The 20,956-nt window shown below is 34.4% G+C and overlaps 1 protein-coding gene across 1 annotated transcript; it reads right to left on the reverse strand.

Annotated features, from left to right (window-relative positions):
• Positions 1-8,983: 8,983 nt before the first annotated feature.
• Positions 8,984-10,389, reverse strand: LOC109802819 (peroxidase 44). Its single transcript, XM_020364214.3, has 2 exons — positions 10,048-10,389; positions 8,984-9,843 (listed from the first exon to the last, which is right to left on the reverse strand). The coding sequence occupies exons 1-2, from the start codon at positions 10,237-10,239 to the stop codon at positions 9,106-9,108; spliced, it is 930 nt and encodes a 309-aa protein (XP_020219803.1). The 5' UTR covers positions 10,240-10,389; the 3' UTR covers positions 8,984-9,105.
• Positions 10,390-20,956: the final 10,567 nt, after the last annotated feature.

The raw sequence follows: 20,956 nt of genomic DNA on the forward strand, positions 1-20,956 counted from the left end.
TTCTGAAAACTCCAAAGGTTTCCTCCTTTTGTCTGCATAAGACTTTTGCCGACTCTGAGCAGCTCTCATTCTTTCCTGAATTTTTTTCATCTTTTCAGTAGTCTGTAAGATAATCTCTGGCCCCACCATCACTGATTCTCCCTCTTTAAACCAACACAAAGGTGTTCGACATTTCCTCCCATACAGAGCCTCAAATGGTGCCATTCCTATACTTGCATGAAAACTGTTATTATAAGTGAACTCGACCAAAGGCAACATCTCTTCCCAATTCCCTAGATGGTCCAAAATACAAGCTCTCAACAAGTCCTCCAAAGATTGGATAGTCCTCTCAGACTGCCCATCAGTTTGTGGGTGATAACCAGAACTGAGCCTCAACTTAGTCCCTAACGCTTGATGCAAATTTTGCCAAAATCGGGATGTAAAACGAGGATCCCTATCAGAGATGATACTGGAGGGTACACCATGTAATCTAACAATCTCCTTAATATACAATTGAGTTAACTTTTCCAAGGACCACTTTATATTCATTGGAAGGAAATGAGCACACTTAGTTAATCTATCCACGATCACCCAAATAGAATCACAATTCTTAGCAGATCTTGGTAATCCAACAACAAAATCCATGGTTATACTATCCCATTTCCATTCTGGCACTTCCATCATTTGTAACAAACCTCCTGGTTTTTGATGTTCTACTTTAGCTTTTTGACACACAATGCAAGATGCAACATACTCAGCTATCTCCCTCTTCATACCATTCCACCAGAACATTTTCTTCAAATCTTGATACATTTTTGTCATACCCGAATGTACACTCAACTTACTTTTATGACCTTCCTCAAGTATCAACTTCTTCAACTCCTCATCTTGTGGAATACAAATTCTACCCTTGTACCTCAAGATTCCATCCATATCTTGTTCAAATCCTTCAACTTTCTCAGAACCCAACAACTCTCTAACCTTATTCAATCTCGTATCCTGAACTTGTCTTTGTTTCACCATCTCCAAGAAATCACTAGTTATGGTAGTCATACCACAACTAATAAAATCTGAGGCAATCACAACATTAAGATTCATATCCCTGAATTTCTCTACTAACTCCATCTCTTTAACCATCATGTAAGACATATGAAGAGATTTTCTACTCAAAGCATCTGCCACCACATTTGCTTTACCTGGATGGTACATTAACTGAAAGTCATAATCTTTCAAAAACTCAATCCACCTCCTTTGCCTCATATTTAACTCTTTCTGATCAAACAAATATTTCAAACTCTTATGATCACTAAACACATCAAACTTTGCTCCATAGAGATAATGTCTCAAAATCTTCAAAGCAAAAACCACCGCAGCCAACTCTAGATCATGCGTAGGATAATTTCGTTCATGAGTCTTTAACTGCCTAGATGCATAAGCCACAACCTGTCTATCTTGCATAAGAACACATCCTAAACCTTGATGAGATGCATCACAATAAACCTCAAAAGATTTATTAGGATCTGGCAGAATCAACACTGGAGACGAAGTCAACTTTTCCTTTAACTCTTGAAAAATCCTTTCACACTCCTCCGTCCATATAAAAGGATGATTCTTCCTGGTCAGCTGTGTCAAAGGCATAACTATTTTAGAAAATCCTTCTATGAATCTTCTATAATAGCCAGCCAATCCCACAAAACCTCTAATTTCAGTAACTGATTTTGGACGCTCCCACCTCAAAATCGCTTCCACCTTAGTAGGATCAACTGCAATTCCTTGTGCAGAAATCACATGATCCAAGAACTTAACTTCAGATAACCAAAACTCACATTTTGACAACTTTGCAAATAACTGTTTCTCCTTCAATACCTGCAAAACTATCCTCAAATGTTCTCTATGTTCCTCCATAGATCTAGAATAAACCAGAATATCATCAATAAACACCACCACAAACTTATCCAGAAAGGGTCTGAAAATCCTGTTCATATAATCCATGAAAATAGCTGGAGCATTCGTCACTCCAAAAGGCATGACAACATACTCATAATGGCCATACCGAGTCCTGAAAGCAGTCTTTGGTATGTCCTCCTCCTTTACCCGAATTTGGTGATATCCAGATCTTAAATCAATCTTGGAGAAAACAGTAGCTCCCCTTAATTGGTCCATCAAATCATCTATTTTTAGCAATGGATATTTATTCTTGATTGTCAATTTATTTAACTGCCTGTAATCCACACATAACCTCACACCACCATCCTTCTTCTTTACCAATAACACTGGTGCTCCCCACGGAGATACACTAGGTCTGATCATCTGCTTCTCCAAAAGTTCTTCAACCTGCTTCTTCAATTCAGATAACTCCGCTGGTGCCATTCTATAAGGAGAAATGGACACTGGTCCCGCCCCTGGTATAAGATCAATACTAAACTCTAACTCTCGCTTTGGTGGTAATCCCGGAACATCATCCGGAAAAACCTCTGGAAATTCTCTAACAACATCAATACTATTCAACAACTTTTCATTCTCTACACTAATAAAAGATAAGATCATAAACCCAAGAGCTCCATCCTTCAACAATCCATCTACCTGTCTATTAGAAATAAATCTCTCCTGTTCATCAGTAGGAAAGATTAATTTCTTCTCTGAACAATCTATCAAAATCCTATTGGCAGAAAGCCAATCTATCCCTAAAATCACATCCAAATTGGATAGAGGTAAACAAAACAAATTCACTTTATAACAACGCCCTTCCACCTCCACTAGACATCTCAAACAAACCTCAGAAGTCAAAATAGACCCTGAAGCTGGGGTAGAAACAACTAGATCGACACACAAGGAACTCACAACTAAATTTAACCTTGCCACGCATTCATAAGAAATAAAAGAATGTGAAGCACCAGAATCAAATAAAATAGAAATATCATTACCATCAGCTTTGCCCTTTCCTTTTACCAGCTCAGATGTCGTTTCAACTTCAGCACCTGTTAAAGCAAAGACACGACCTGCTGCAGTAGGCCGATCCACTTTCTGGTTCTCTCTAGCTGGAATATTTTTGACATTGCAATCTTTAGCCATGTGACCCACCTTGCCACATTTAAAACACGTATAGTTCTTTGTAGGACAGTCCTTCATCATATGTGGGCCTCCACAGATATAACATCTAATACTCTGAACATCTCTTGTGGTAGTAGTCCCCATCGGTTTCTTATTAGCATTTCCAATTTGAAACTGAGATGGTCTCTTTTGAGGATGTTTCCCCCTCCCAAATCCAGATGATCCCTCTAGACCCTTTGCCACTCTATTTCCTCCTTCAAATCTCTCAACTGTTTTTGCCTTTTCAACTAGAACTGGGAACTCCATAATTTCCATAGGGACAATAGTCTTTTTCAGCTCAAATCTTAGACCCTCACTAAACTTCCTGCATCTCCAGGCTTCAGTGATAGCTTGAGAATAATACCTAGCCAAGTGTTCAAACTTGACCACATACTCTTGTACTGACATATTTCCTTGTTGCAATCTCAAAAATTCAGCTTCCTTAGCATATCTGGCGCTATCTGGAAAATATTTCTCTAGGAATACCTTTTTGAAATTTTCCCAATTTATCACCTCCCCTCTAGCTTCCATCATAGCTTGAGCACCTTTCCACCAGAAACTAGCCTCACCCACCAACATATAAACAGCATAAACTAGCTTCCTCTCCTCGGGGCATTGCATCACCATGAAGATTTTCTCCATCTCTTCAATCCATTGATCAGCAATTTCAGGTCCATCAACACCTGTAAATTGAGGAGGATTCCCTTTTCTGAACTCTGACAAGCCTCTATAATCATCAGGTATCTCAGTCCTAGCTGCTTCAGCTGCAGCCCGGTTGGTCTCCATCTGAGCCAACAAAGTATTCTGTTGTCCAATAGTAGCAGCAATTAGCTCCATAGCCTGAGCAATCTGCCGCTCATCTACACCTGAAGAAGGATGAGAATGGTTTCCCCTACCAACCATCCTAATAAAGATAAAAGATCAAGGAACACATGAGTTTACACTAAAACACATAAGAAATTCCTTTCAAAAAAATCTATTTCCACTCAACAGAAACATAATAAGACCATTTCCCACAAACCCTAAAGAGACTCGACCAACTCTGATACCAAAATTGTAACGACCCACCTTAGGCCGTCACATCAATAACCAACCAAAATAAAATAATATAAAATAAAGAAAATAGAGCAAAAGCCAGCTACGCTAGAGTGTAATTATACAATAACATATAAATTGTTTCCAAAATATATAATATAATCTTCTATAGCAGAGTCATCATCCTTAGTAAAGTTATACAGTAATCCAAAAAGATAATATAATTACAATGTCATGAAAACATCAAAATAAGACACCCTAGGTGCTGGTCAAGCTCTAAACCTAGCAACTTCTCAAAGCAGCTATCCAAAAGACTCCTTGTTATCCCAAAGCCTCATACCTGATCTGCTCCCCCACATAGTGAGATCATCACAGTCCACATCATGGAAATATAAGGGTTAGCACATATAAAACCAATCATAGTACATCATAATAAAATATCATTAAACAAATATTTATCCACAGTATTTATCCAGACCAACAAGTCATTTTCAAGCTAAATATAGACCAACCCAAAATATAATGTATACACGTCCATGCCAATGTATACATATTTTATGATAATAAAATAATCCATAACCAATGTATACAATCCATACCATATGTATACATATTCCATATCCAAAACAAAGTCACACCACTGTATAATCCATGATGTAACCAACACATCCAAACCAAATGTTGGCCTCAACACCATCCAAACCAAGTGTTGATACGGTGAAACATGTCAGCAACCCATGTCCCACGCCTAACCTCTCATGGAAAATATACAGTTGGATTACGTCGTCACGTAACCCTGGTGGGGCCACCTCATCCATCGGTATGACTCGGCCTAAACCCATACCGGTAGCAAATAGAATACTTAGAGGAGTACTTCAGAATCCACCTAACATCTGAAGTGGTTTATTATATAACCTTTGGAAAAGTTCCACATTGGAATCCTCACCATGGGATTCCCAAATTTCATATTTTTCCAAAGATTATATCCTGATCTCACCAAGAGATCTATCCATACCATAACCTTACTCCTTTAAGTCCTATTTACTTTTCCAAACCACATACACATAGCATATTCCATAATTAAACATAACCATAACCATGCCAATTTGTCAATATAATAATAATATAAATAATTAAATATCCAAAACAACCATCAATTGATCCAAATTATATTATGTGAAATGAAAATCTCCACATAAAATAGCATATTAAAATTATATTATTCCTATCATGCTCATACGCACTAGATTAATTTTATAAGCACTACCCTTACTTGGATAAACCTGAACTGAAACTCGGGCAGAACCTTCTCCTCTTTCTTGCTTAAACAAGAACCGAAACTCAGGCAGAACCTCCACCTCTCTCCTTAAGCAAGGACCGAAACTCGGGCAGAATCTCCTCTTCTCCCTCCTCTTTTCTCTCCCCTGGCAGAACCTCCTCTACTGGATTACTCTTTCTCTCTCCTCTTTTCTTTTCTTTCTCTCTCTCTCTCCCTTCTCTTTCTCTCTCTCTCTCTTCTCTTTCTCTCTCTAGAATTCTCTTCTCTCCAGTTATATTTTGTTTTCACCCCCTGCCTCCTATTTATAGGCAACCAGAGTCACCCGGAACGGCCCGTATTGAATTCGGAACGGGCCGTTCCGAATCTTTCAAATGTACGCAAATTTTTAAACTGGAACGGCCCGTTCCAAAATCGGAACGGCCCGTTCCCAAAAAGCAGAACGGCCCGTTCTAAAATCAGAACGGCCCGTTCCGAGACTCATCCAGAACGGTCCGTTCTCCCTCCGGAACGGCCCGTTCTCCCTCCAGAATGGCCCGTACTCCCAGTTGGAACGGCCCGTTCTGGACCCGTTCTCACTAAAAAAATTTAGTATAATTTTTAAGCTTGGAACGGCCCGTTTTGCTTTTGGAACGGCCCGTTCCAAGTTACCAAAACACCCCTTAAATTTTTTTTTAAAATTGCGAAAATGCCATCAGTAATAAAATTACAAGAATACCCCTATACCTTTATAAAATTTACAAAAATGCCATTGATAATTAATAATAAAAAAATGGGTATTACATCCTCAAAGAACCAAAATGGGTCGTCAAAGAAGGTTGGGAATATATGTTGGGTATGAATCCCCATCTATAATAAAATATCTTGAACCATTAACAGGCGATTTATTTACGTCTAGATTTGCCGATTGTCATTTTAATGAGTTGATTTTCCCAACATTAGGGGGAGAACAAAAACAGTTGGAAAAAGATATTAGTTGGAATGAATTATCACTATCTCATCTTGATCCTCGTACAAAACAATGTGAACTAGAAGTTCAAAAGATAATTCATTTGCAAAATCTAGCCAACCAATTACCAAATGTATTCACAGATCCCAAAAGGGTGACTAAGTCATATGTACCAACGGCTAATGCTCCAATAAGAGTCGAAGTTCCTGTTGGACAATTTAATACTACAAACGTGTCGCAAATACGCCTGAAGCGTGGTAGACTAATTGGTTCCAAGGATAAGAATCCTCGAATAAAAAAGGGAGCTAAAGAGCAAAATGACCAAATTGAGGATGTAAAAACTCAAAAAGATTCCTCTGACATAACTCATATTCTAGTTCCAGAAGAAACTCAGGTACCTGAAATTATTGAAAATGAAGAGATCTCAATAAATTATGTCATGAATGGAATACGATGGAATCGAAACAATGTCAATATTGATGATGTGTTTGCGTATAATATAGCGCTAAATGAAATAAATGATATTGAGGATCAAGAACCAAAGTCCATCAACGATTGTCGACAAAGAAATGATTGGCCAAAATGGAAAGATGCAATTGAGGCAGAATTAGACTCACTTGCTAAACGAAAAGTTTTTGGACCGGTATTACGTACACCAAAAGGTGTAAAACCAATTGGATACAAATGGGTTTTTGTGCGAAAACGAAATGAAAATGGTGAAATTGTGAGATACAAAGCAAGACTAGTTGCTCAAGGTTTTTCACAAAGACCCGGTATTGATTTTGAAGAGACATATTCACCTGTAGTGGATGCAAACACTTTTCGATATTTAATTAGTTTGGTTGTACATGAAAATCTTAATTTACATCTAATGGATGTAGTTACAGCATATTTATATGGCTCTCTTGATGCTGACATTTATATGAAACTCCCAGAAGGATTTAATTTGCATGACGATGCAATTTCTAGAGAAGATTATTCGATTAAATTAAATAAGTCCCTATATGGGCTAAAGCAATCAGGTCGTATGTGGTATAATCGACTGAGTGAATACTTGTTACAAGAAGGATATAAAAATGATCCAATTTGTCCGTGTATATTTATAAAAAGATCTGAAAATGGATTTGCCATAATTGTAGTTTATGTAGATGACATAAACATTATTGGAACTCCTGAAGAGCTTTCAAAAGCAATAGACTGCTTAAAGAAAGAATTTGAAATGAAGGATCTAGGAAGGACAAAGTTTTGTCTAGGATTGCAAGTTGAATACTTAGAAAATGGAATTCTTGTGCATCAAGAAGCTTATATAACAAAGGTGCTTAAAAGATTTTATATGGACAAATCACATCCATTGTGCACTCCCATGGTTGTAAGATCTTTAGATGTTAATAAAGATCCATTTAGACCCAAGAAAAGGATGAAGAAATACTTGGTCCTGAAGTACCATATCTTAGTGCTATAGGAGCACTAATGTACCTTGCTAATTATACACGACCTGATATAGCGTTTGCTGTTAATTTGTTAGCAAGATATAGTTCTACACGAAGACATTGGAATGGAGTTAAACAAATACTTCGTTATCTTAGAGGTACAATGGATATGGGGTTATTATATTCAAATGTTTCCAAACTAGAACTAAATGGTTATGCAGACGCAGGTTATTTGTCGGATCCTCATAATGGTAAATCACAAGCAGGATATTTGTTCACAAGTGGTGGTACAGCCATTTCATGGCGATCTGTAAAACAAACCATATCAGCCACTTCATCTAATCATGCTAAAATTTTAGCATTACATGAGGCAAGTCGTGAATGTGTTTGGTTAAGATCTGTGATTCAACACATACGGGAAACTTGTGGTTTATCTTCTAGAAAAATGACATCGACAGTTATATATGAAGATAATGCTGCATGTATTGCACAATTGAAAGATGGATACATCAAGGGAGATAGAACAAAGCATATTCTACCAAAATTCTTTTTTACTCATGATCTTCAAAGGAATGGTGATATAAATGTTCAACAAGTTCGCTCAAGTGACAACTTAGCAGATCTCTTTACAAAGTCACTTCCAAGAAAAGTTTTTAAACAGTTGATACACAAGATTGGACTCCGTCGTCTTAAAGATTGTCTGCATGAGGGGGAGAAATAAATATTTATGAATGATGTACTTTTTTTCCTTCACTAGGTTTTTATCCCACAGGGTTTTTCCTAGTAAGGTTTTAACGAAGCACATTCTAAATATTGGACATCCAAGGGGGAGTGTTATGAATTATAATTAGTGGCTTAATTAGTGGATGCCAATATTCATTATCAATCATTACCATTTATATGTCCGTTATGTATTATTCCTTTTTTGTGTAATTGTTCAGTTACCACATGTACTTATAAATAGGTTACTCCTCTCCCAAAGATAATACACCAGTCAGATTCTTTTCTCTATCTCATACCGTATCATTTCTTCTCTCTATTTTTTCTTCCTTTTATAACAAGAATAAATTAATTTTACATAATCATCCAATTATAATTTAACATAAGTGATAAATTTATTAAATTTTATGGCAATTATCTTAAAAGTCATACAAATTATAATTTTAAATGCTACACTTGATTTTATAATATTTTTTAAATTAATACTAGAAAATGTAATAAGGATAAGTCATTTGCTAACCCTCATAATGCAATTTTATTAAACCGAATATCCCTGCACATCAACATGATGATTGAACCAATCAATTGAAACACCAATCAATCAGAGAAACACATGAATCCTGTGGCTAAAAAGGGCTATTAAAAACCCTACAATTTCTCCTAATCTCTCCATCATTCCCCACCAAAACCCTAATGTTCCCCATCTTCACAATAGCATCAACAAAACTCCTCCTAAAACCCGCATCATCCCCCGCAAGAGAGGACACCAACCCTCTAGACGAAGGGTCCAACGCCAATTGTTGATCAAGGAAAAGCACCCCTCTCTTCAAAACAATCTGCTTATAAAACTCATTGTCAAACACAAACGACGTGTTCTGGTCCAAGAACACCGTTGGGTTCCTCCCCGTGGGCCTGCATATCCGGCCCAATACGGCCCGCAAAGACGGGTCCATGTTGGGGTCACCGAGCCTGTCTCGGAAGAAACTGCAGTGGGCCACACCGACCGTGTGGGCGCCCAGGAGGGTCACCATTTGGTCCAACGACATGCCGTTTGCAGTGAACACTTGCAAGGCCTGCGAAACACTGGATCCCGGCCCGGGAAGGTTCACTTCGGAGGATCTGGAGACGAGCCCGTCGCGCCTCCCCGTAGCGACGTCGTATCTGGGCCCACCCGCCATGGAGACCGAATCCCGTGTGGCCAGGGTTATGATATCGGCGCATGAGACCGTCGAAGGACACAGTCTTTCTAAGATTCTCTTGGCTTCGTCAATTACCTCGAATCCTCTAACGGTGCCGTTTGCTCCCGCGTCTTTCTCCGATGAGTTCCCCTTCGTTGAGTCTATCAATATGGACGCATCACAACCCTGAATCCAAAATAAAACACCAATAATTAAATATTTTTAAATAAATAATAAATGTATAAATTTACTTTTAGTTTTTTAACCAAGGTCCTACAATATAATTTAGTCATCCCATTTTCATTAGTTTAATACATTTGATAAATCAAACTTAAAATATAAGTGGATAAAAGAAAAATAAATGTGATGGGTAGTTAGCTAGGGTCTTACTCTGACAAAGCAGTCATGGAAGTGCATACGAAGCAAGGCACCGGTAACGGTTCTGTCTTGGTTGAAATTCCTCTGAACAACTTGACGTACAATTTCCTCTGCTCTTGGGCAACTAGAGCTATAGAATCCAACTCTTAGGTCAGCAAATGCAATGGGAAACACAAAGAAGATGATAAGAATGGTGAACTTCATTTTGGGTATGTCGTATGTGGGATGGGTACATAATTAACTTTGCTTTTATCGGTGTGTCGTATAAATAAATAGAGTATGGGCACTGAAAAAGATCTCACAAGTCAAGGTTGAGGTGATAACATTAGCGTTTTAGTTCTTTACTTTAATATAAAGGACATTTGGATTTCCTAATGAACCTTGAGTATCTGTGTTCTCACTAAAAGATTAATGTTACGTGGTATGTCTTGTTTGTATGGAACAAGGTTGGCTGACGTGGCAAGATAAAAAACACTCGAATAAATTCAAAACGCCAACTAGCAAGCTTGTACGTAAATTATGGGATGTACATTACATTCACGCGGTTTCCAATATTGAACTTAGACATGTGTAATGATATGATAATTCTCTTTTATTAAAGCTAACAAAGTGGATAACCTAAATTACCACACCACAAATTAGATAAAAGGTAAATTGATTTGACTTAGTTTATTTTTTGTGAGTTTTAAAAAAATTAACTTTATTTGATGTATCACAAGTCAACGATTAAATTGGTTAAATTAAAAAAAACAAAAAATAAATTTTATAAAATTATAATAAGATAAAAAAATATAAAAAATAGACATCAATTGCAATTAACTTTTTTTTTAGGGAAAAATATATTAGATAGGTCACCATGGATCAATTTGTGGTAGATTAGATTGTAAATGAGTTAAATCAAATTTTTTAAATAATTAAAATGATTCAAATTTTTCTAATTCAACTTGACCGGATTAGATTATAAATTATGACTTGCTCTACTCTTGATTTGACCTTTAATAAGAAATGCAAAATTAGTCATATAATGTATGTCGAATATTTTTCTTTGAAATTGGATTTTAATTTTAAACTTTTTCCAACTTAATCTAAGAGAAAAGTTATTTTGTTCAAGAATCATTTAAGCGGAGAAGTTGCCTAATTAGAGTTTGTTTGATATGTGAAAAATAGAAGAAAAATAAAGATGATAGAATGAAAATTGTAGAGATAGAAAAAGACTTGTTTGTTTGTGTGAAAATAAAAGATGAAAGAAATAAAAAGTAGGGTCCAACACATTTTTATTTTTCCGTAAATCAGCATGAAAATTCTACCGACACACTTCCTATATCGATGATCAGTTTACATAATATTCTTTTTAGACAGAAAAACCTTTGTTTCATTTCATTGATTAAATCCTTTATTTAAACCAATTAAATAAATAAATAATTGATTATTTGACTTAATTTTTTTTCTTGTATATTTCTCTTTCATATTTCATTTCAATAAAAACATCTCTATAATTTTCACACTATTTTTATTTATTCTATATATTTATTTTCTTCTTACCAAAACATACCGTTAATATAAAGTTAATTAAGATAAATCACTAATTTTAATAAAAGCTTATAGTATATATAATACTCGCAATTCGCAAACGAGACAACTGAATGCTATATCGAGTCATATGTGCCTTTTTATTTTAAAGAAAATCATATTATTAATATAAAGTATTTATTAATTTTATCAAATAATTAATTTCTGTTGAAAATCAATTTCATCATTTTTAATGAAATCTTTTCTCTTAATTAATCATGTTTTTTCTATCCACAAATTTCAAATTCCAAATATTGTTTAAAAAATTCTGAGTTTAATTTCATTTAAACCAACAATAATGAATCATATGTGGCTTGAAGTGACACAATCTAAGAATGTATTCAAATGAGATCGGTATAGTAGTGAAGAATTAGAGTATTATACACAACATTCGATCTAAAAAACTTTTATCCAAAAACCGTTCTCTACCAAATAAATAATTACTAACTTTATAATAGTTCACGGATGTTACAAATTGCAAGCTGTAATTATATAGCTGTCAGTTAGCAATCAATATTTTATATAACCGTTCTTAAGCCAATATATTTATCTTTGGTCCAGCTGCACATGAGTTATAAATAAATAAATAAATATATATATATATATATATATATATATATATATATATATATATATATATATATGGAGCATATCAAGTGAGAGGAAATTTATTATGAGAGATGAGAGAGTTAAAATATAACCTTTAGATTAATCAAGTGAGAAAAAATTTAGAGTTTAATCAAGTGAGAGGAAACTAATCTAAGAGTTATATTTTAACCCTCTCATCTCTCATAATAAATTCCTTCTCACTTTATATGCTCCCTATATATATATATATATATATATATATGTGTGTGTATAAGAGAGAGAAGGAGAGAGAGTAATTCACTTACTCTAAGAATATATAAGTGTTGATAAACTTCATTTAATAATTGATATTTTACGTCAAATTGTAACGATCCAATCATGAAATTAAAATTTTTTAATGTATAGATTAACTTTTTAAATTTTTAAAAATTTGTAAACTTGATTTATACATTAATTTTTTTTTTAATTCAATTGTATATTTACTTCACTCAATAATTCTATATTAAATTTTAACAATTTAACTATTAAATCAAAAAATTCTTAATATATATCAAATTTTTTGATATTTTATTTCATTAATTTAAATTAACAGATATTCATAAAAATATTTTATACGTCAACTTAAATTAATGAAACAAAATATCTAAGAGTTTTCAAAATTTTTAAAAAATTCAACCTTGATTTATATATTAAAAACTTTTAATTTAATAATTGAATCGTTAAAAATTTATATAAAATATGAATAATTAAATAAAATAAGTTTATATAAATTTACTTTTAAAATAAGTAAGTCAGTCTTTATATAAAAATAAATGTTATACCTTATTATGTATTATAGATTTTCTTTAATCATCACTTAAAATATTTCATAACAATGAAGTATGTTTGCATTTTATAAATTTATATTTGAGTTTTTATTATAATAATGCGAGATTTTGTTGTATCTCATCGATGTACTAGTTGTATATATAAGCGGAAACATGAGCAATTGGACATTGATTTTGCATTGCATGTGATATTGCAGTGGTCAAATATGGAAGATCCTGCGCGTAATCAGTTACATGTCACACACTACACTTTCTCTGAGATTAACCAGACTCGTTTTCTTTATATAAAAAGACGAAACCCAATTTTGTTCTTGTCCTCCCCACTAGAAATATAAAAATGCTGTGTTCATATTATACGAATATGTTTGTGAACACAGTTCAAAATTCAGTGTTATATTCTATCTAATTCTTACCATATTAAGCATACTACGTGAAATTAATTGTTTCACGCAAAAGAAATGTGGATATGGTGTGGACCACGCGTTTCTACATTCTTGATACATTTTTTTTTTCGTCTCTTGAGTATCCACCGCCGATAGCAGTGACTAATCTTCTTGCTACGTTAGAGGCACCTCAAAAGGTAGGATACCTGGTCCCAAAATTTAACACGGCTACATATACAAGACAGGATTCGAACCTCTGACCTTATTTAAGCGTGAATCAACCCTACTGTTGAACCACACGGTTGAGGTTTACATTCCCAATACATGGATGACTAAATCGTATCAATTTAAAAAGTCTCTAATGGAATTAAACTATAATATTGGATTAGCTTTCATAATACATTGGTTTACATTACTAATGATTATCTATAAAAAAAAAAATAATTATGAACGTAAGGACTTTGTATGAAACATATATAGCGAATCCGTGATTCTTTGTCGTTGATTGTTAGCAAAAAATTATGACAAGTGGTAAGGGCCACATGCATGCACCTTTTCATTTTTTGTACACTTCTCCCATGATTAAATTACTAGTAAGAGAGAAGATATTCCGAATTTTTTCGATAATAGAAAAGATAAAAATAATAGTTAATTTTGATAGAATGGGTGGTTAGTTGAAAAATGTGATGATGGTTAAAAGATAATTTATAACCGTAAAAGTATATTAAGAATAAGTGCACAAATTTTTATTTATTGATATAAATTATTACTTTTGGTTCTAATTATAAGTAAAATAAAATAAATCATTAAGATTAAAAAAATAATTAATAAGATTACTTTTAATTAATTCTGCCTTAAATTCATATTGGATTCAAATATAACTTTTACTTTAAATAGTTGTCATATTTAATGTTAATGGTAAGTGAATGCATAGGAAATACAATTAATAATAAATGAAGGGTATAAAAAAAATTAATTCTGAATAACTTTAAAAAGTAATAATTGTTCCTTATAATTAGAATCAAAGAAAAAAAAATTAACTTTTATAATTAGAATCTGAAATAATATCAATTTTTATAATTAGAATCAAAGGTAATATTATTTTGGTAGGTTGCAATGATATGGCTAAAGCGATACGGCTAGAGCTTATGTAATTGAGAAGTTTAAAATTTACAACGCAATTCATTTGGTGACTCTAACATAAAATTAACACTTTGAATATGAATAAATTGTCGCTTTAATTCCTAAATTATTATCTCTTTTCATATTAGCTCCTAGAAGGAACAAAATAAAGAAGAAGAAAAAAAATCCTAAATTAGCATTCTATTTTTCATGTTAGTCCTTCGGAAGATGTTTGTTACCTAACTCATCATTAGAGGTGCTTATGTGACACATTAAATGGCACAAATTTTATCTTCTTCAAATGTTTTTATATTAAGGTATTTCCTTAGTTCACTTCCTTATCATGCACACACTCCTTTTGTGCACACCTTGTTTTGACCCTAATCTATTATCATTTTTTAACCATTTTGATATCCCTCCCACAATGTTAAAATTTCACCATCAACTAGGCATTATGACCCTGATCTTCACCCATTATTTGATAATTGATCATCATTAGGGCATTGTACAGTTTTTTTTTTGTCAACAAAGAAACTCCCATTAAGAAAAGGATAAAAGATGCAAAGAGTACCTACTCGTACAAATTATTAGTAAATCAACCTCAAGAAATAAAATTTTTATATTCACAGATTATCCTCTTAACCTATTTTGCCAACCTACATATATTAAGTTTGTTATAAACTTCACCATCAACTAAGCATTGTGACCTTGATCTTCATCCATTATTTGATAATTGATCATCATTAGAGCATTGTACGATTTTTTTTTCAACAAAGAAATTCCCATTAAGAAAAGGATAAAAGATACAAAGAGTACCTACCTATACAAATTATTGGTAAATCAACCTCAAGAAATAAAACATTTATGTTCACAGATTATCCTCTTAACCTACTTTGCCAACCTACAAATTAAGTTTGTTATAAACATGTCAGATATATTAAAACACATTGTAATCTCACTACCCAAGACATATAATAAATCAGATTGAATTTGAAACGTATTTTGATTCAATCTTATCAACTTTAATTGATTTAGATATTACAGACCAATTAGTTTGAAAAAAAAATTTCAATCTCAAATTTGAACCGATTTGATCCAATCCAATCATATTCGATTTAGATTAGATGAGTTCATTAGATATATCACTAAAATAAATAAAAAACAAAACAAAACAAAACAAAAACACATTAAGTAGCTTTTAAAATATATTATCATGCAATCAATTGATAAAAACATAATATTATAAACTTAATTATCAACATTATAAATTATCTATAAAATATTATTTAAAACATTAAAAACTTAAAAAATAACATATATCATTTGTCATTTGATTGAAAGTACTTTCAAGGTATTTTTAGACAAGTCAATGAGGTTGAGGAATCTCAAATATTGAATGGACTACTTAACTTTTAAACTAAAATCTACCAGAAAAACAAGCTCTTCTGATAGTAAATTTAAGCCTAACACAACCCTACAAAATTGACTTGTAAGAAGAGAGTTATTTTTCACTTATATATTCTTTAATTGCCTTATCTCTAGTCGATGTAGGACTTGGATTTTTCCCAATACACCCCCTCAGGTCTAGTACTATTGAGCTTGGTACGTGGATAAATGGTGGATGATCCTTTTGAATGATCTAGGATAGACAAGCCTTTTTAAGGATCTAGGATAGCTCTGATACCATCTTAGAATAGTGAATTTAAGCCTAACTCAACCCTACAAAATCGTCTTGTAAGGTAAGGGTTGCTTTCCACTTATATATTCTTTAATTACCTTATCTCTAGTCGATGTGGGACTTGAGTTTATCTCAATACAAGCATTGCATAAACTACATTTGTACAATTTTTTTGAGAGTAGTATGGTGGTTTGAGACTTATATAAGACTAGAAGAAATGTCAGCTGCTGTGTTTAAGGGTGGGTATATGGACTTGAGTCCGCGGATCGGTCCGTAAGTCCGCGGACTTCACGGATAACGGACCCATTTTTTTTTAATCCGTATAATTATACGGACATTTTAGGTCCGGCCCGTTTAGTCCGCGAATTTTGCGGATTTAATCCGCGAGCCCGCGGATTACCCGTTTAAATGTGGACTCAAATTTTATTATTGAAGATGCTTGATTATATTTGATAGATGCAATTGGACTTACAAATATTTTATGTTTGTTTTTAAGATATTAATTAAGACTTTGATGTTTTAAGGTATTTAGACTTTGATGTACTTGGACTTACAAATGTTTTATATTTGTTTGGTTGTGTATTAAGACTTTTAAAGTTTTAAGGTAGTAAGGCTTTAATATTTGGTATGCTTGGACTTTAAATTTTAAAGGCATTGAGACTTAAATATTTCTATTAGAAATTTAGAATGTGTAAACTTTGTTATTTAAGACTTTGATTTATTTTTTACAATGTTTGATGTTATTATTAGAAGTATATTTATATCATTTTATATGTTTTTTTTTTCCTCATGTTTTCATAGGTTAAATAAAGGAAAAGAAATTTAAAATTTGAATCAATATTCATTTAAACAATTTAGATTTAATTGGGCCCGCGAACTTATCCGTTTATCCGCAGGCTTCACGGGCCGGATACGAACTTGAAGATTTAAGTCCATTTATTTCGCGGACCGAATTTATCCGGCCCGTTAAAAATGCGGACTTCGCGGACCGGGCCTTAAACGGGCCGGACCGTTCCGCATACCCACCCCTAGCTGTGTTAGCACTCCATTGATCAAAGGTGAATCAAAATGATCTTTATTTATTCTAAGCTAAGACCAAGAGTACAAAATTTCCTACTTCAACTTCAATCTATTAAAACCAACCCCTCTAAATGCACCACAATATCGCACACCACATCACCATCTATCGTTGTATCGCTATCTTGGAGGAGAATTTGCATGACACTTGATAAAAGTGTTAAATTGAATTTTTTTTGGCAATACTCTTGTTATGAACACCTATTTATAACATTATTTCCACTTCATGTCAATCTCCTTGCATGAGAAGAAAAGATGTGGAAAATTTTCTTATTTTATGTGACATAAATGACAAATACGCTTCTTGTTGGTACTATTTATCCATCCTATACAAAAGCTAAACTGTGGAATATATGTTATTTAATTTCTTATCTAGTCGATCAAATAGGTTAACTAGCACTATTATAGAGAACACATTTTACATCAATTTATTTGGATTTTCTACATCAATTTTGAAATCAATGTAGAAAGTTTGAGACATTCTAAATCAATCCCAAAATTGATGTAAAATACTCATTTTTAAAATTTGTTATTTACACAATTGATGTAGAATGAGAAAATTTACATCAATTCTCTAATACAACCTATACCAGATAAGGGTATGAGTACCAGGTCAAATATAAGAAAAGGACTGAGGACTCTTCGATATGATTACACCGAGGAGTTCTCAGCTCATTACAATAACCTACTTAATCTTCTTATTATGAATAAGCACTAAAAGATCCTCTTATGGGCCTATATATGGGCCTAGGCCCATTAAGGTTAGTATAAATAAGTGTGATTAGTGACAAAGAAAGGCACGTTTCCATAATTACTGATTTGAGTTAGCATTGAGATCTTTGACGTCGAGGACTGACTTAAGCATTGGAGTGCCTTTTGCAGGTACCCCATTCTCTCCTTAGGATACATCATGGAAGATGAAGAACCAGCAGGAGTAGCAAAATTACCAAAGTACCCTTGTGCAGGTACATTTTGGCGCCCATTGTGGGGCCCGATTTTGAAGGCCCGCATTGTTTATTTCTTTTGCAGGAAGAAAAGTTTATAGAAAATGGTCACTACCAGGAAGAACACCACTCTGTTCAACCCGAACAGGACTCAGGGCCATTGCTATGGAAGATCAAACTGATCTCTCAAATGTTGTGAATATGCTTCGTGAAGAAATAGCAATTGTCAAGCAAGCTCGAGAAAAAAGAGCTTGAAGCACTCAGAAGAGAGAATGCTGAGTTAAGAAGCTTGAACAGAACTTGGAACCCTACTGAACATCCCAATAATGAGGCCTCCTCATATCATGTACCGACAACTCCATGAACACACGTTCCTCCCATGCAGTTGTCAACCATTCCTAGGCAACCTTCCCCTCAGATAGTGACAACACCCTGCTCATACAAGCACCCTTTCACTCAAAGCATTATGGAGACAACCATATCTGATAGTTGGAGAAATCTTCCTTTAGAGAAGTACGATGGATCCTCGGACCCCAAATTTGAATGCATACCTCACACAGGTTACCTTGCTGACAACAAAAAATGCTGCCTTGTGTCACCTCTTCCCCACTTCACTAAAAGGAAGAGCATCGAGTTGGTTCATCAAGCTTTCCCCCAGCTCTATAAATTTGTTTGAAGAATTGGAATCTTTCTTTACGGTGCAATTTGCTACAAGCAAACCTTACCAACTAACATCATTAGTGTTGGCCAACATCAGACAAGAAAAGAAAGAATCTTTAAGGTCGTTTATGGATCGTTTTAACAAAGTTGCGATGGAAATAAAAAACCTGAACGCAGCTATTGCAATGGATAGGTTGAACACAACATTAAAACCAAGGCCTTTTGTAAATAGTTTATGCAAAAAACCTCCGTTGGATATGAATGACTTGAGGAGAAGAGCTGAAAAATACATGCAAATGGAGGAACTAACTGAATCAAGAAATCAAGCTAGAGTCGAGGCTATGCCAAGCAGAAGAGAAAAGGAAAAGGAAAATTACCAAAAGACTAAAAGGCAAGATACCAGAAGAAACTAATGGATAGAAGTAGAACCACTAGCAACCATATCGGCATCAAACATCCAAAAGTTCACATGGAAAAATATCAAAACACGATTCGGAATACCTTACGCTATAATCATTGATAATGGGCTTCAGTTTACTAATAAAAAATTCAACGAATTCCTAATGAACTTACACATCAAGCACAAAACCACCTTGGTAGAACACCCCAGTCAAATGGACAAGCAGAATCGGCTAACAAAGTCATATTGTCATAATTGAAAAAAAAAAGTGGAATTGACAAAAGGAGCATGGGTCGAACAACTACCTGAAATTCTATAGGCATATAGATGTACTCCGCAATCTTCAATGAAAGAAACACCTTTTAGACTCACCTTCATAAATGATGCGATGATTCCGATAGAAATTGGAGAACCCTCGTACAGACGAGTGTATTTTCAAAGGGTTTTTGCTAAGTAAGGTTTTTAATGAGGCACCCCAATGAATAATAATACATGAAATTTTTGCAAGTTCAACGAGCACCCGAACTCAAGACCTCAGCTGAGGACACACTCGTTCCAACGTGAAAAACAACTCAAGACCTCGGTCGAGAACCTACTCGGTCGAGCGTGAAAAATAACTCAAGACCTGGCCGAGAACCTACTCGGTCGAGCGTGAAAAACGACTTAAGGCCTCGGTCGAGGACACACTTGGTCGAGTGTGAAAAACAACTCAAGACCTCAGCCAAGAACCTACTCGTTCGAGCGTGAAAAAATGACTCAAGACCTCGACCGAGAACACACTCGGTCGAGCTTGAAGAACAACTCAAGACCTCGATCGAGAACCTACTCCATCGAACGTGAAAAAATGACTCAAGGCCTTGGTCGAGGACACACTCGGTCGAGCTTGAAAAATAACTCAACACCTCGGCTGAGAACCTACTCGGTCGAGCATGAAAAAATGACTCAAGACCTCAGCTGAGAACCTACTCAATCGAGAGTGAAAAACAACTCAAGGCCTCGACCGAGAACCTACTCGGTTAAGTTTGAAAAACAACTCAAGACCTCGACCGAGAATCTACTCGATTGAGCGTGAAAAACGACTCAAGACCTCGGCCGAGAACCTACTCGGTCGAGGATGAAAAAACCTATACTAGATAAAATTTTCATCAATTCTCTAATACAACCTATGCCAGATAAGGGTATGAGCACCAGGTCAAATATAAGAAAAGGACCGAGGACTCCTCGATATGATTACATCGAAGAGTCCTCGGCAAATTACAATAACCTACTTAACCTGCTTATTACAAATAAGCACTAATGGATCCTCTTATGGGCCTACATATAGGCCTAGGTCCATTAAGGTTAATATAAATAAGTGTGATTAGTGACAAAGAAAGACACGTTTTCATAATTACTGATTTAAGTTAGCATTGAGATCTCTGACGTCGAAGACTGACTTAAGCATTGGAGTACCTTTTGCAGGTATCCCACTCTCGTCTTAGGATAGATCATGGAAGATGAAGACCCAGCAGGAGAAGCAAAATTACCGAAGTACCCTCATCCAGGTAAATATGAGATAAATTACATCGGTTCTTTACTACACTTTACTACAACCAATGAAGAATAAGGATGTGATTTATTCAACAAATAGTGCTCCAGATTTTCCAAAAATCACAATATGGTTAGAAAAAGTT

This window comes from Cajanus cajan, chromosome 4 (genome assembly GCF_000230855.2).
Source record: "Cajanus cajan strain Asha chromosome 4, NIPB_CcT2T_4, whole genome shotgun sequence".
In the NCBI taxonomy this organism is placed as follows: domain Eukaryota; kingdom Viridiplantae; phylum Streptophyta; class Magnoliopsida; order Fabales; family Fabaceae; genus Cajanus; species Cajanus cajan.